Source organism: Carassius auratus, chromosome 36 (assembly GCF_003368295.1).
Source record: "Carassius auratus strain Wakin chromosome 36, ASM336829v1, whole genome shotgun sequence".
Classification (NCBI taxonomy): domain Eukaryota; kingdom Metazoa; phylum Chordata; class Actinopteri; order Cypriniformes; family Cyprinidae; genus Carassius; species Carassius auratus.
In genome coordinates this window covers 6,263,713-6,280,824 of record NC_039278.1, presented here as the reverse complement: position 1 = coordinate 6,280,824, position 17,112 = coordinate 6,263,713, and the positions used below count along the sequence as shown (strand labels likewise).

The 17,112-nt window shown below is 37.5% G+C and overlaps 2 protein-coding genes across 6 annotated transcripts in view; both read left to right on the top strand.

The window, feature by feature from the left end:
* Positions 1 to 5,684, top strand: part of LOC113055068 (paralemmin-1) — a 31,127-nt gene extending 25,443 nt beyond the window's left edge. For both annotated transcript variants that reach the window (XM_026221027.1, XM_026221026.1), the window contains one exon: positions 2,186 to 5,684. In XM_026221027.1, the coding sequence (XP_026076812.1) occupies positions 2,186 to 2,745 (560 nt within the window). In that variant the 3' untranslated portion in view covers positions 2,746 to 5,684. The remainder of the gene's footprint in view (positions 1 to 2,185) is intronic.
* Positions 5,685 to 6,148: 464 nt separating this feature from the next.
* Positions 6,149 to 14,534, top strand: LOC113055067 (mitotic interactor and substrate of PLK1). 4 transcript variants are annotated; one of them, XM_026221023.1, is made up of 6 exons: positions 6,149 to 6,814; positions 7,033 to 7,176; positions 10,026 to 12,381; positions 13,164 to 13,405; positions 13,719 to 13,757; positions 13,849 to 14,534. In XM_026221023.1, exons 2-6 carry the CDS (start codon positions 7,117 to 7,119, stop codon positions 13,933 to 13,935), a joined length of 2,784 nt encoding a protein of 927 aa, XP_026076808.1. In that variant the 5' UTR covers positions 6,149 to 6,814; positions 7,033 to 7,116; the 3' UTR covers positions 13,936 to 14,534. The 4 variants fall into 4 exon arrangements, with proteins under 4 accessions (XP_026076808.1, XP_026076807.1, XP_026076809.1 ...); XM_026221022.1 differs by having other exon boundaries at positions 6,149 to 6,899; XM_026221024.1 differs by lacking the exons at positions 6,149 to 6,814; positions 7,033 to 7,176 and adding an exon at positions 7,583 to 8,402.
* Positions 14,535 to 17,112: the final 2,578 nt, after the last annotated feature.

The window sequence follows — 17,112 nt, the reverse complement described above, 5'->3', positions numbered from 1 at the left end:
CCCTGGCAACCAAAAACACACTTCTTTTGTGACTTTTCGCGACGCTCTCGCTCTGATCAGTTAAATGTCTGTGCTCAGCCTCGCTATACGGGAGCGCGCGCTCTTCTGGGAGAAGTGCCCTCAGGACCCATATAAGGAAATTCCGCTCCATCTAACGTCACACAGACCCATACTCGAAAAAGAAGTTTCCGAAACTTGTGACAAACCGGAAGGAGTATTTTGGGAACAAAAATTCTCCTTCAAACGTACAACTTAATTACAATTAATTAATACAAACTTAATGTTTAGCATGGGAATCCAACTCTTTAACAGTGTAAAAAATTGCATTTCACCCCCCCTTTAAAAGACAATGCTAACAGTAGTCACTAACTGGGAACAGTATGTTTTCCATGTGTTATTCAGTGGGTAGAATTAGTTTTTTTTTTTCTTCAGTCTTCATTGGAGTCACAATATTATGAATTCTTACTTAGTCAAAATTCTTATAGTAAACCTACAGTAAAAGAATGTGCTTCAACATTGGCTTGAAGTTTGCTGTAACACACTGTATAAAGGATTCATATCGTCATTGTCACGAATGGCATCAGTGCTGTTTATTTAGTGACCATACACCCTTTTTTTCCCTCCAGACATGTCCTGGTCAGTATCTGGGTTTTGGTTTTGTTTTTCTGTTGTTTTCACACTTGCTGAAGGTAATGACTGAAAAGTAGTTGCCAATAGCATGCCAGTATTATACATCGATCAATTGTGGCAAGAAAGTGGGATTTACAGAGAACAGTCATAACAATGCAAATATTCGAACATATAACATATGAGGACTGTATAGAGAGACCATCAATAAGAAAACAGCCAAATTTTAGCCAATTTAGAAATCATAGCCATGTATGTGAAAAAAGGACTATGGTCACCCTGTGTTTATTACCATCTGCAAGATACAAGGGTCAATCACATGTTGCTCACTTTTGTTTGCATCCTTTTTTTTTACTTTTTTTTTTTTTGGTTTTGTTTCTTTTTGCTTTGTTTAAAAAAATACATGTAATATTTTGACATTTTTAATTTCTACGTTTAAAGATATATATTTTCGCAATACTGGGATGATACAACCGTCCCGATATACTGAAGAGAAAGCCTCATTAAAGGCTTTTGCCATTTTATTATAAAAACAACAAAGTAGTTTTGTTAAAATAATCAAATATTTGAAAAACGTTTACCTGCATAAAAGTAATGTGGTGTTATACCGTCAAAAGGTTGATGTATTAACAAACAACGAACAATACATTTATAACAGTATTTATTCATCTTTGTTAATGTTAGCTAATGAAAATACAGTTGTTCATTGTTAGTTAATTCAAAAAAAGCTTTTGACTTTAATAATGCATTAGTAATTGTTGAGATTAACATTAATTAAGATTAATAAATGCTGTATAAAGTATTGTTCATTCTTTGTTCATGTTAACTAAAGTAGTTAACGAATAAAAACGAATCAATTAATCAACTATTTAATTTTATTGTAAAGTGTTACCAAAAAGACATTCATAGGAAATAGAAAGGACCCCTGAAAAATTCCCGAAAACAAAATTTTTTATGAATAAAGAACTAACTATATTTGTAATAGTACGAAAAAGATAAATATTAACATTTATTAGAACCTTTATTTATTTTTTTTAATTATTTTTTTTATTAGAATTAATGCACTTGTTCAAAGTATGTTAGTTCTTTTATTGATGGTTATTCCACATGACATTTTTAGTTCATTTCAAAGTAAATAATTAAATGAAAAATGTCTTTAAATTGTTGAGAATGAGGAAAACACAAAATAAAAGAACCCCCCCCCCCAAAAAAAAAAAAAAAACGTCATACATTTTTATTCAGAATTTGCTAGTAAGTTTCACCAATAATTACATAGAAACATCACATTGAATGTGAACAGAATTAAACAGAACTTGACATTTTCAAGTACAAAGACTGAAATAGTATCTTTCACTAAGAAGTACTCCAAAAATCTTTGTTTAATTTACCTTTGAAAACGTTTTTTACTGTGTTGGATCCTCTTATTTGTCGTAGACCCACAAATGCTGGAGTTGATAATACTTTTCCACTTGCATCTTAAGATGAAGAGTTATCAGTCAAAGAAAAATCTCTGTGTGTGTCTTTCCTGATCAAGTCCATCTTGTTTTTCTCTTTGCAGTGGTGCATGAGGTGCGCAGTGTGGACGGTGCAGTGACCAACGGCGTCCACCAGCTCAGCTCTTCAGAGGTGGATGAGCTTCTCCTCAAGGCCGATGAGGTGACCATGAGCGAGAGCAACAAGACTACGCCGCAGCTGGAGCGAGGGCAGGTCGAGAAGGTGGAGAAGGTAGAGAAAGATGTAGTCCCAGCCCCCATTATGGAGATCACGGGTGTAGAAGCCAAACCCGCAGCCCCTCAGACAGAAGTGGGCGGGGCCAGCGCGGAGAACCCAGTTACGATGGTTTTCATGGGCTACCAGAGCATTGAGGACGAGGATGAAACAAAGAAGGTTTTTGGGCTGGAGAGCACAACTGTGAAGGCTGAGGTGGTGCTCATCGAGGACGGAGATGCCAAGACCGCCACCAGTGACAGCAAGCAGGAACAGGCGCCCCCTAATGGCAGCCCAGCAGAGCCACCGAAGGCTGAAGAGGCAGCAGGCGAGTCGGGGCAGCCAGAAGGGGGCGCTGCTGAGGTCAAAAGCAAGGAGAAACAACCCTGCAAGTGCTGCACCATCATGTGAGCCCAAACACACCATCCCAAACACGGACTTTACTGATGAAATGCAACAACATGCAGATAGAACAATAGCAAGGCTGCGAGAAATAAAAGTTCAGTATCTTTTAATAGAAGCTGTTGTTTCTTTAATTGATTTTTACCCGTTTTATATTTTCACTATTACTTTATCTTTTCCCCCTTGATCCTTTCTAACCTCTTAAATTTTATGCATTTTTTTTTCTTTTTTATTGTGACTGAAATGAATCACATCATTTGCGCTCCTGTGAGAGAAGCATTAAGATTTGACCTTTTAACTGAACTCAACGGATCACTATTAAAACAATCCCATCTAATTAGCATTTTCATTTGGTTTGAAGGATTCCGATTTGTCACATAATTGTATGCCGCATGCACTACGAAGTTTTTTCATTTTCACTTCACAAGGAAACTTTGAAGAAAAAGATTGGTCTCAACATTGTTCCCTGCACTGTATTTATTACTGATGAAGCTGTGAGAAGTATTTCAGTTATTTCTATTTTGTTTTTTGAGTTATCCTGTGGGATTGACCGAGCACACGCATTTGCTTAGAAATTATTTGAAAAAACTAAGTGACCATCGTACAGGAAAATAGTTACAAAAATAATACAGAAAACAGTTTTGACTCATCTTTGTTCTCCCGTGAGTCCAGTAGATTGTGCTCTTTCATATTGAAATATAGGACAGGTGAGCTGAGGATATCTCGGTAAGCTTTGATGGTTTCGATGTTTCGATGGTCGTTCAGTTAGACTGATCCAGCAAAGAGCTTGCGCATGTGTTTGTAACTGTTCCCTTGTGTTTCTAACTAAAATATATATTATCCCCACTTGAAGTGCTCTATTTGGAAATAGAGATCAAGAGTAGAGAGCAAGTTATTCTCTCGGTTACTTTCCAACTGCTGCATAATATAAACGTGCATTGGATCATTTGTAGCCTTCATCTGCATGACTCATGTGCATTTTGAGTATTTAAACAGCCCTGGCCTAGCTGTGTATTTCGATTGGATGCCAGTCCGCACTGACGGCTCATTCATAACAAGTGACATCAACAAACTGCTGCAGCCAATCCTACGAAACAGCCATCATGCGTGTAAACTAGTGTCAGAATAAGCAAAGCTCTCTCACGTCCACAGCAATCATAACAGTTCCCGACACAAAGACAGGAAGGACAATATCCACCCTTCCTTAGCTGTTCCACGGAAGTGTGGCCAGGGGACAGGAAACATTTAATAGGTCATCATGCATAGTTTTAAATCTTTTTCTCTCTTTCTTTAAAAACAAGTGTTAAAATTTTTGGCAAAAGTTGAAAAAAAAAAGGTAGCTATGATGCCAAATGCTTCAGTAAAAACAAAAGGCATATTGTTTTTGTAGCCTGTGTGATCGACTGGTGCTAATTTACATTTATTTTCATGTTTTCCTTAACATATATATATTTTTTTGTAACATTAAAGGTGCATTTAGGAGTCTAGTATCACAATCAACGTCTAATAGTTATATGTAAATTACACTGATACCATTGGGTTTTACACGGCAGTTTATACAATAAATTCTCTTATCTGTCCAAAAAAAAAAAAAAAAGAAGCAAGCAAGCTTCACTATACTTAGGATTTTCTCCGTTTGTCAGATCTGGTTTTTTGGCTTTGTCTTTTGGCTTCAGAGCATTTCTTCGGCCGTATGCTAGTGATGGGAGCGTTTCAAGCAGGGCTTCACGAAGCTTTGAAACCTTTGGGAATCATTTGTTTCCAATCAGTGGTTCAGAGTGTGTGTGAAACTGGCTCCATTACATCGAACCTTTGCGTTCAAACCATTCAAAATTCTGATCTGGAGCACATTAACCAGTGTCTCCGGTCAGTTTTATAATGTAGGTTCATTTTTAACAAATTTGATGAATTTTAATAACCATGCATATATAATGAAAAAATAGGATGATAGTTAAATGCTTCTAATTGGACAAAAACCTGCCTAAAACAAGCATACAAAAGTATAATAAATTACACAGATGCTTTGTATTAAATGATATTTAATGATTTGTACTACTAAATCCACCTTTATAAGTTACATTGGAGCGTTTGTTAATGAATGTTAAAATAGTTTTGTACCTTACTTATAAATTGCTTCATTTAATTTGATGGCAAATTATTAACTAATTAAGGGGAACTAAATGATGTGGCATGGCTAGCAGCTAGAGGTGTGCTAAATGAAATGTGTGTGCGTTTTGTGTCTGTGTGGTCGTATTTAAGATTTATATCAGTTAATCTGTCATATAGCTCTTATTTTTTAGTCACATTAGTTGCCCAAATTGCTGGGATGAACTCTGTGGAAATCAGTGTGTATTCAGAAGCCCGGGAGTCAAATGAGGTCAACATGAATGCAACAACAACAACAACATTCACTAATCTATGTCAATACTTTTTGGATGTAAAGCAGCATCTGTGAGGTTATAGGTAATAGTTCAAGAACCAGTTTGCTTTCCTCCCATTGCTCATCTGGGCAGCTTCTTTTAAAGTCTTCACATCAATTTGAGTTTAATGGTTGCCACTCACCTTATTGTCCGTCAGTACTAACATTCCAGTTCCGACATGTTCCTCATCCCTGAATGCCACGGGCCTGGCGGTTCTCTTTTGTATCGTTGCATGCTTTTATAAGTACATAAATCACACATATCTACATATCCATTTTCATGTTAGATAATGTCCCTGTGCTTGAACCCCTTACCCCTTAATGACAAGCTGAGCTCAAAGGCATGGTAGAACAGAGGAGAATGTGGAGAGATATAACCAGGCATTGGTTCTCCTGCTAATGAGCGTGTGTGCTCTTACTGCCACTGTTGTCTGTGCGTTGTGAAGGTCTGCTTTCTTATCAACCTGACAGAGCTGTAGAAAGAGTTGGAACGAGACATTAAAATGTGACGTGCTTTACGGTAATCACCGCCTCTTGTCTTGTCTTCTTTAATAACAGAAAATGTGCTGCTTATGATCTATTTCCTGCGCCGCATTTTCAGTGCAACGCCACAACAACAGATTCATTTTGTCAACATGAGTTTACAGTCTGTATGGATTGAGATGCAATAAAAAAATATCATGCACAGGGAAATAATGGCAAGAAACGGCTGTCTATTGAGTTGTCCTCGCCGGCTGCACGCAAAAACTAGTTTTCTATTAAACTTAACTTCATATACTACTGGCTATCTGACAAATTGCTTGTGATGTTCCTCAATTGTTAGTCCCCTTGGATAAAAGCATTTGAAAACAACATACAGAATGGCCAGTGTAGTCTGATTCACTAACAAATGACTCTTATGAGCCAATTCTTTTAAGTGAATCATCAACGTACAGCACAACCAGTGTAGTCTGATTCACTAACAAATGACTCGTATGAGCCTGTTCTGTTTATTGAATCAAAAAGATAGAGTGCGCCCAGTGAAGTCTGATTCAAAAACACACAACTCTTATGATTTTTAGTGAATCGAAAACATGCAGCATAAGATGTGGCTCTTATCAGTCAATTCCTTTAATGAACAGTTTAAAAAAAGTCAGTTGTTAGTTTAAATCAGTCTGACAAATCATCAAAATGGTTACTGAATCAACATCTGACACAAACCAGTAGATTTTTAGAGGGCAAATCTTGAAAAGCTCTTGATTTAATGCCACTGCTGCCATTCAGAGCTATCTGAGAGTCACGGCTGTATTGTCACTGCCATTGTCAATGACTAAATGACCAGGCTTCAGAGCAACTATGAGGTTCATTATTGAATGCTAGAGAGGTATTCTCAGCTTTTGTCCCAAGGTTGCTGATTATAGCAGTATTCCAGACTGGTATCCCTGCCCTCAGCACACTCATCCACACACACACCTATACACGCATGCATGCACCGAATCTCTGTCCATGGGCCAAGTCGCCCCACACATTATGGGAACTTTTGCTTAATGTGATACCTCTCTTTTTGGCCATATTGGAGGAGGAGCTTTGCCGGAGCAATTGTGTCAAAACAAAATTTTTAAGGGTAGTGGATGAAGACTGACTAAAGACTAGACTGACACATCCAGCTGTACTGATGGGGTAGGCCAGGCCCTGCTTTCACTGTATTTTTCAGCGATATTAGACACAATGGTCTCACTGTATCCATGCGCCTGCAAAAGATGAGGTGACACTTCCATATGAGGAAAAATATCTTCTATCTGACTCATGCCAGTGTATTGGTACATTTGATATGGTGATTCATGGTATATAATGGTACATGAAAAAACATTTTCTCATTAATGCATCTTCTTCCACAGACTGGACTCCTCAGGACTGAGTTAACTGCATGCTAGTGTCTTCCTGTCAAACTCTAAGAAGCAGGTAGTACTCCAGCAAACAATATGTTCAAGTACACTCCTCCCTGGCAGGTGCTGTGTAACAGCCTGGGTCGTGATTTGAAGGTAAGCCGGTACAAGGTTTTTTTTTTTTTTTTTTTTTGCCATCTATAGTTCCATGAAGAACTTTTAAAATTCATGGAGCCTTTCCATTCCACAAATGCTTCTTCATAGTGAAACAGGGTTCTTTAGATTATGTAATTGTTCTTCATAGCTCATACTAAGAAAAAAAAAAAGGTTATTTTAAGAACTGAAGACTGAAAGGTTATTTGGGGGGTCCAAAAATGATTCTTCTAATGCAACACTAAATATATATATATAATATATAAATGTGTGTGTGTGTGTGTGTGTAAGAGTGTTGAGCTTTAAAAAAAAAAAGAAATTGTAATATGCCAAGCTTTATTCACACAGTGGGACAGATGACTGAAATTCTACATAAATAAAATAAAACAAAACAAATGTGTATAGTACAATACTACTAGTGTCAAAAATACTTGGTATAATGGTATATTCAATAGCTAATAATATACTATTAATATTATACAAAGTCAAATACTTGTGCATTATAGTTTAATTTGACTGAGTACATTTTGATGTGGTTTGGTAACCTTTGTCTCTTCTTCTTCAGCTGTGCAAAAAAATTACAGTAGTAATATAGTAAAATGAAATAAAAATCATGGTTGCTTTAAAACCTTTAGTTTATGGTTCTTGTCCACTAGATGTCATGATTTGTATTATTCAGTCCACTAGAAACTGTCCAAAGCTTTCACTCGTAGACACTTTTCTACATGTTAAGTTAAACAGTTACTAGCGCTGAACTTAGAAAAAGACATTTGCTTGGCCATAAACTCTGGAATGTAATATATGAGTGTCATGCTCTGTACTTTCACTCATCTGCTCTGACCCAGTGGAGGTTTTCTTAATAAAACTTAAATGACTCCTTTAGCTTTAATTCTAATTGTGTTGTTGTTGGTATCCTCACTACAGTCCATATGGCCACGGTAATTAGTTAACAAGAATGTCTACTGGTCTATTCAGGCCCATTTAACATCTCTGATTTTAATTCTGCATGCAGATGGTTCAGTAATATTAATAAACCAGGTGCCCATTCTTCCTCAAAACCCCATCCACAATCTATCAGCCTTATGCACTCCTTCGGTCTGGGTGTGGGGTGTGTTTATGCGTGTATATGTGATATTGGATGAACTTTGTCAAGTCAGTGCAGTAAAGACAGAAGTGTCTTCTGATGCATGTGACAGTACAGACTCTGACGCCACTGCTGATGTCTGAGGGTGAGTGTTGCTCGTTTTTCTTTAGCTGAAATGTTTTGTGAGAATGAATAGTTCAGCTTGTTATGCTAGAATACATAGCTTATATTATTTGTTCATTTGAAATTTGTGAGATCATTTCTCAGAGACACTGGATATATAACTGCCTAAATAAGACGAGAACAGAGTTACATGTAAACAGTAGATTAAAAAAGTAAAACACTGTAACTTAATATACAGATTTCCTGAAGTAAAAAAAAAATTTGATCTCAGTATTATATAATAATGCATTTCTTAAATGCATTTTATGGCAGGAATGTTTCCTCTTACAGCCATTTTACTGTGACTGTAGGTTAAAGGTTGATCAGGTTGAATACGGTTATGTATCTTACGATAGTTTTTTATAGAGCACTTTGATCTGTCTGAAACAAAGTGAAAGAGTGAGATTTTATCAACTTTTTTTGTGTACTCTGTATTACAGTGGACATCTATCAAAGCATGTCTGTTCTGTTATCAGTGGTTGTTTTATTATCATGAAATTGCATTTACCTGAATATGAAGCTGTAATTCAGTGAACATATATTTAAAAAGGTTTTAAGGATATAAAGGCTCACTGTAGCATAATTCCATGACCTTGTTTTGGTAATCTTACTTCTGTAAAGCTACAGTATATTTTTCAAACACTTTTTGGGACACCCCTCAAACAGTCTGAGCCAATCAGGAAAGGCAGATCGGTGGATTCCAGGAAACAGGCCTGCTGTCATTTTATCAGCAGTTCACAGTTCACTAAGTCACACACGGACACCAGTGACAGTGAGCAAAACTCCCTCACAACTACGTAAACCTCTTCAAAGCGGCACACAGTCTTATCTATTGTTTTTGATGCAGTACTCAAACCAGATAATGTTTTTCCCCACAATGATAAATATATTTTTCTTTAAAATGGAGTAGCACATGTCTCTTCAATAACGTGAGGTGAGTGCTTTTTAAACCAATATAATCAACATCTGAAGACCTTCATATACTTAGAATAATGTTTTGTTATCAGAAACGTTATACAAAAAATTCTACTGGGATTAAATGATTTTTTTTTACATATATAAAAATATATACTTTTTCACTCATGTTTATTAAAAACTTCATCAAAATTCATATAATATTTAGAAAAATATATATTTGGAATAATCCATGGAGCGCAATTGTATGCAATGTATTATGTTAATTATTGCAAAAGAGATTCAGAAAGGTGTATTTGTATACTATGTATACTATACTATATGTATACTATAAAAATGTCAAACAGAAACATGATTTTCAGCTGAATAGTAGGCTAGGAAGCAGGCTAGGGGCTAGGGAAAGGTTTATAAGTCAGGAATGAAAGTGTACTGTCTGTTTCTAGTGTTATATTTTTAATACCATTTCATTTTTTTATGTAATGTAAAATGTTTGAGAAATATTCTAAATGTACATTTTATATGTTCTTAACTCTTAATAAACAACTTGTTAAACCTGACATCTTAAACCATGCATATTACATATTTGAATATACTTTTACTTACCCTCTATACACAGTATGTGTTAGAAATCTGAAACTCTCCACACAGTCGAGTATAAATATGTTTTCTTTCTTCTTTTGTTTTTACCCAGAGACAGGCATCAACTATGTTGGTCAACCCATATGAAGCAAGCACTCACTCCTCAGTAGAGGAGCAGGCTGTAAACCATTCCCATTCTTCTCTGAGACCTCCACTTCCCAGGCTTGCCCAGAACCATCCACCACCCAGAGACCCCATGACTAGCAACCCAAAGCTTTGGGTGATAAAGCCCCTCTCCCCTAAGCTAGAGCAGTCAGATTTGCGCTCGATATTAAGCCCAACTGGCCAACCACAGTTGCTAGAAAACACATGCAGTAGCAGTCAGGACAGCGACTCTTTCGGGTTCAGCTTGGAAAGTATAACAGTAACAGGCATGCAGCCTACTGTGATGGTGTCATCTAGGAGTAGCACTCCAGGTGTGGTGGTCCAGGCTCGACAAGTGGCTGTGTCTGATGATGGAAGTGACAGTGAAGACTTTAGGCCCAGTACTCCAAGCAGTACAGGCTCATATGTTGGATTCTATTCCTTTGTAGATGACCCAGCAAGCCCAGAAGCTGAGATGAATGAAGTCTACATGGTTTCTCCACAAAGGCAGGCCAAACTCAATACCTTGAAGGAGAAGAGCACCTTTAAGCTACAGACGTACACAGAAGAAAAGAGACCTGGAAGGCTATTTGAAGAAACTAACGGAGATGACTGTTACCAAATTGAGGACACCTCCACAGTCAATGAAGACAAGGAAAATCCAGACCGAATGGAGATCATCCGGAATCAGGCACCCAAAAAAAGCCCTGCTCTTAAAAGTCAGTGGAGTACCTTAGAAAATCTGGACCTCAGTAGCACTCCGCAAAGGCTCATGGATGGGTTTAGTTTAAACTACAAACCAGTGAGTGTAAAGACTGAACAAACCAGGGTTGAGTCTAGCACTATAGACAGTGAGCAAATTGACTTCAACGCAGCACGAAAGCAGTTTCTAATGATGGAACGATCAAAACAGAATCCCTTCCTGCAGAGTACTGAGCGCCCCCCTTATTCCCCCAAACTGCGAGGAAGGTCTCTATCCTCAATAGCCAGCATCTTCAATCCAAAACAAGTAAGCAAAGAGAACAGCATAGATGAGAATCAGATCGCACTAGTAACACAACAACAAGAAATAGAAGTAAAGACTGTAACTGTGACTGAGGATTCAAATAATAAAGTTCCAAGTGGTGCCTTCGAGGACATTGACTCTGGTCTTGGTGAACGAAGTGGAGGCTATGCCAGTGATGGTAGCATTTCGAATGATCCTTCCATTACAGAAAAGGGAAGTAGTTTGACAATGATAAGTGCAGAGGAGACTCCCATTCAAAGGGAAATTAGAATTGCCCAACAACGGGAAGAGAGTCTACGTCGATTAAGGGGTATTTTGCACAAAGACAATTCAGAGATGGTGGAGATCAGGATAAAGCCAATTCTGTCCCTGTCATCTTCACAGGTGAAAGCTCCCAAAACCAGAGAACAAAACAGAGTTAGTTTCCTTATTCAGCGAGAGCGTGAGAAACTGCGACAGATCACAAACAGTGTTTCAAGCCATGATACCCAAGAGAACCAAGTACAGGAAAATAAGAAGTCAGTTGAGTCAAAACCGGATGAAATTCCAGTCACATCTTTAAGGGCAAGTATAAGCAAAAGTCCCACAACTGATTTAGAGCAAAGCACAGTCTCTGCAGATGACATGTGGATTTCAAAGCAACCTGCACTAGTAGAAGAAGGTGACGTCTTGGACTCAAAAGAAGATCTTTCGCCTTGCTGTCCTCATCGACATCCTGATGAATCTATCCTTCAGAGAAACCCTGACAGCAGCACTTTTAGAAACCAATTAGGTGCATATCCTGAGGACAACAACCATTCTAAAGTAAGGGTTCATAAAGAGAATGGTGTTGAGTGCCAAATCCCTAATCTCAGAACAAAGAAAGGGCCATCCTGGTTTATGGAAAATGACAACAGCATGTCAGGAAAGAACAGGTTCCACTTTCCAAATACTCCGTCCCCACTGGAACCTGCAAAATCTAGTCGGTACACTCCTACCTGGCAAACTCACCTTGACTACACCGACTGGAGTCCCAAAATCCAGAATGCCCCAAACAACATCCGTCAGGAAATCGAAGAAGACCTCAGACGAGAACAAGAGCTTCAAGAGCTGAGAGAGTCCAGTAGTCAGTCTTTCTCAGTACCCAACTCTGCATTAGTGAATCCAGCGCTAACTTCCTCTGAACCCATGACCCCACTAGCCAGTGAGGAAACTGTGTTTTCACCACAAAATCCACATGGGAACATGGCAGAACTGGATTCGGTATTTCCAGAAAAGAAGACTGATTATAGTAATCCTTATTCCTGGAGTCGGGACACTTCTCAATTATCCACTACAGGTATAACTGTTCAGTCTCGCTGCATTCAGACATGTTTAACATAATGGTTTAAGGGGGAGGGGGATACAAGCATTATCTGTCTAACGGCCTTTTGTTGGGAAACTATTATTTTTCTGTATAGTGTTTGTGGCAAGTGCATTTTGTAGCATTCTTGTTCATACCTTAATGATTAATTTAAGTGTTAAATGTTTATGGATGTCAGCAGCACCAAGGAATGAGAAGTTTCTGAACTTTGGACATACAATGGCATTCCGCTTCATTGAAGAATGATTAATCATTTACTTATGGATGCGAATGCACATTTCAAGTTAAAGGTTGCTTTTTCGGACAATCACATGCACACATGCTATGTCTTGATTTACAATATAATTTGCGCTGGTGGTTAGTGCCCTCTACAAGGATTCATGTCAGGCTGAGGTCACATAACACTTGTTCAGGTTCTGTATGCATAATGAAAATAAATTTAAATTAAATGTATGCATTTAGCAGACGCTTTTATCCAAAGCGACTTACAGTGCATTCAAGCTATCAATTTTTACTTATCGTGTATTCCCAGGGAATCGAACCCCCAACATTGCGCTTGATAACACAATGCTCTACTAATTGAGCTACAGGAAAACTCAAATAAAATAAGACTACATAAGACGTACAGTATGTTCAGATGTATTAGTTTAAACAATTTACAATGGAAAACGTGATAACTAAAAAAGTACGGGAATTGACTTTTATGAATGTATGAATCATAGCAATAATCTCTTGTTTTTGTTTGTTTATCTCCAAAGATAAAGGTCCACAGTTGTCCTCAACTCGACCCAGTTTCAGACTTCCCTCTATGTCAATTATGACACCCCAGCCATGGGGCAGCCCAAAACCCATGTCCCCAACTGTTTCCCGAGCACCCCCCGTCAAGCCCTTGAGCGCACTTGCTGAACTGTCATCGCCTTCTTCCCAGAAAGGACTGACTGAGACGCTGCTAAAGGACTTTGAGGACAGACGGATCAAACTAAAACTGGAAGAAAGTGCAGTGAGTGAAGTTTCTTTCAGGAAACAGTCTGAAAACACAAACCTTGCCAGGAAACAGTCCTTAAAGGGATAGTTTACACAAAAAGGAAAAATGTGTAATCACCTTCATTTCATTCCAAATCGCAAATTAATGGAAGAAAGAAAGTGGTAAACATATAAAATGACCTGCATAAGTAAAGAATAACATTTTTGGGTTAACTATCCATTTAAGGGATTAATGTCATAATAAGCAGCTGTGATTGGTTTAAAAATTGATTTAGAGCTGTATTGACAGATCCTTCTCTTTATAACTTTTTCTTTCCTTGTTGTCTCAGTACGCTGGGATCCAACCTATCGACGCCATAAACAATGAGGTGAGATGAGGTTTTCAATATCTAGTGCCCTCTGCTGGATTCTGTACCAGATCCAGTTTGATCATGCTGTGTAACTCTGGTTTCTTGGCAGGTTGTAGAGGCCACCCGTGTAACAAGGCATAAAAACCAAAGAGCCCTACAGTGGGAGGCGGGCATGTATGCCAACCAGGAGAGCTAATGAATCAGCACAAACATAACAGGATGCACATGAGAAATCATCTTCAGACGAGAATGACTGGGTTTAATTCCACTTTGCACTTCAAAGCACCACCTCTCCATATAAAGTCAATGAAGATGAAACATGGACATTTCTTCCATTTCATTCACAGTTTAGCTGGATGTTCTGAATTGACTGGCGTGGTGGAAATAGGTATAGGTGTGGAGAGCATTTTACCTGCTTGGGGTGAATTGTAAACTCTAGCACACTGGATTATGATAAATTTCTTTATCTATTTCTCCGCCAGTACTAACATTTAACTACTTTCCTTAATACTTATAAAATATATAGGCTACATGGTCATAAAAATCTGTCAACTGACAATAAAACATAAAACTGTATTCCAGTTTATTAATCTTACTAACCTTAAAATCCTCAGTGCTTTAATGGATAGACCAGTTTGCCTTTAATATAAGGAATAGAACCAAACAAACAAAAAAAGTAGAATCACAGAGTTCCTACACAGAGAGGAGAGGCCATGAGATCTGGACCTGGACATGAACTCATTAACACATATGCCTGTTGATGTGGTCTTTATTTTGAAATAACGTTGAATAATTTTAAAAAAAAAAAAATACATAAACTATAAATAATCCATAGAAGATTATTTTTGTATTGAATACTGAAGATTAAGAAAGTTGCGATTTTCTTGAATGTACAATTTACATTACAGATTAGACGTTGTAAATTATGTCATTATCGCTCAATTTTGTTGTAATATTATTCTAGTATGTCAAATCTAATATCAAAAGATGATATTGATGTATTCTGTATTCTGTGTTGTTAACACATAGTAATATTCTAATATACAAACTATACAATAAAAGGCTTGATTTTGGTAGACATGTTTCATTTAAATTTTATAGCTTTTCGATATAAGATTTTAAGGTTTTAGTGACTCCCAACCACAGGTTCTGTAGAAGATACTAAAAAAAAAATATAATAATAATAATAATAATAATAATAATATATATATATATATATATATATATATATATAGTATGAGTGAAAATGATCACATTTTTTATTAGATGTTTATGAAAATGAACTTGAGCCTTATTAATTTGTTTGGATACACAAGACAAAAAGGTTGTGAAACACTAGTCTAGTAGCCGTTAGAAAAGTTTTACATTTAACATTCAACATGTACCTTTATAAGCATGAAAAAAATAAGTGCAATGTAAGTGTCTTGTCATGTTTGATAACTACTTGTAACCTATGTTAACGTTTCAGCAATATTCTCATCCCATTAATTAAGAACTGTCAAAACTGACATGCTTGCTGAGCTCTCTTCACATGGTTTCAGGATCCAATCCGACTAATGAATACTTCGATGCAATATTTCAGATAAATTGATTTATTAAATCTTAATACTTTATGGGGTTCGGTTGTTTATTTGCGTTTTCTTTGAATGCTGGTATATGATTGACCATGGCACAACAGCGCCCTCTATAGAATAAAACTCCATTACAGTTTTTCTTGGTACATTTCTCCAAACTCAGGTAACAGCCCTCGAAACAGTTAACACACGTTTTTCATTAAGTTCTTTAATGAGGAGTTCAGGTGTATAACAAGTTGTCACCCCCACACACACGTATTATGCAGAAAAGTACATGGGTAAATAAATAAAAAAAAGTGATAAATATACTGCATTCGTTTACTTAATTTTATTGACCATGCATCTCAATTACGTCTGGCCAGAGAGTTTCATCTACATCATAGAAAATATTTTTCACAAGTCATGCATCATGGGGAAAAACGCCTCGAATGGTGTATCCATCCTTGACATGCTCGTGCCCCGATATCTCCACAGGCCTCTTCCATCGCTTGAAGACTTACTTGGTTGTAAGGGTTGCAATCATGTACTTTCCATCTCCAAGAGGAGAAGAATTCCTCAGTTGGATTCAGGAAAGGAGAATATTGTGGAAGAAACACCATAATGAACTGTGGGTGATTCTCAAACCACTCTTGCACTAGAGCTGAATGGTGAATTGGACATTGTCCCAAACAACTACAAAATTCCTCACCATTTGCTCCTGATCACCCTGGGGAAAGAGGATTTCATTGAGGTTTAAAAGGAAGTAGGAGCCTTGCTGTGTTGTATGGTCCCAAGACAGCATTGTGTGCCACACCAGCTGTAGACATTGCTGCACAGAGAGCGATGTTGCCTCCTCGTTGTCCAGGGACATTTACTTTAGCATGATGGCCAATCACATTTCTCCCTTTTTTTTTTTTTTTGAAGATTGATGCCTGCTTCATCAACATACAGGTACTCATAAGAAGTTGCACTGCTATCCAACTCCAAGATTCTCTAGAGTAAAAGGAAGACAAAAAGGTTAAATAGTAAATTTGTGTTTTACAGTAATGGCATTGATTGCGGTCAATACTACTGTGAAATTGTTGCTGAAGTTTGAGTACACACTTTGAAGCATCAGTATGCATAGATATGCCTAAATCTTTTCACATATAGTAGCACGGAAGAGTTTATGGACATACTTAAAATTCAGGAAAAAATATATCTTTGAGTTGACCGTAAAATTGCAGTAATTGGGTTGCACAAACTTGAACAAACTGGAATCGCAACTCCTTCACTCTAACGGAGTTCCTCTCCAAGGACACTTTGTATACCTGCTTCATTCGGATAGCATTTGTTCTTAGAACACAAGTTGATTGTCCTGTGTTATTCTTTGCTGAATTCCTTTGAGGCGGAGGGTGTTGTTCTGGACCACCGTATCAACAATGGCATGCTCTTGTTCAACTGATAAAAAAGTCTTGTTCGTCCACCTGAATGTTCTCGAACTTCAGTTCTGAAAGGTTTGGACAAGCAGGAACATTTACTGTAGAGATCTAGACCTATGTCAAACAAGACTACATGGACTCATTGTAAAAGTAGAATGATATAGTTACTTACCGGTTTTCCCTTAGAAGTGTACGGATAATTGAAGCCACTGTGGATCTGTTTATATTGGGCTGAACTCTCTGGCCAGCTTCTCTCAGTGAGAGACCATGATTTATGACATGGTCAATAAGTGTGGCTCTGATTTCATTTGAAACACGCGTGTACCCTACCCTCATTCTACCTCTTCTCCCTCCTCTTACACCTTGGCCCCCTCTTCCTCTTTGCCCTCCTATTCCTCC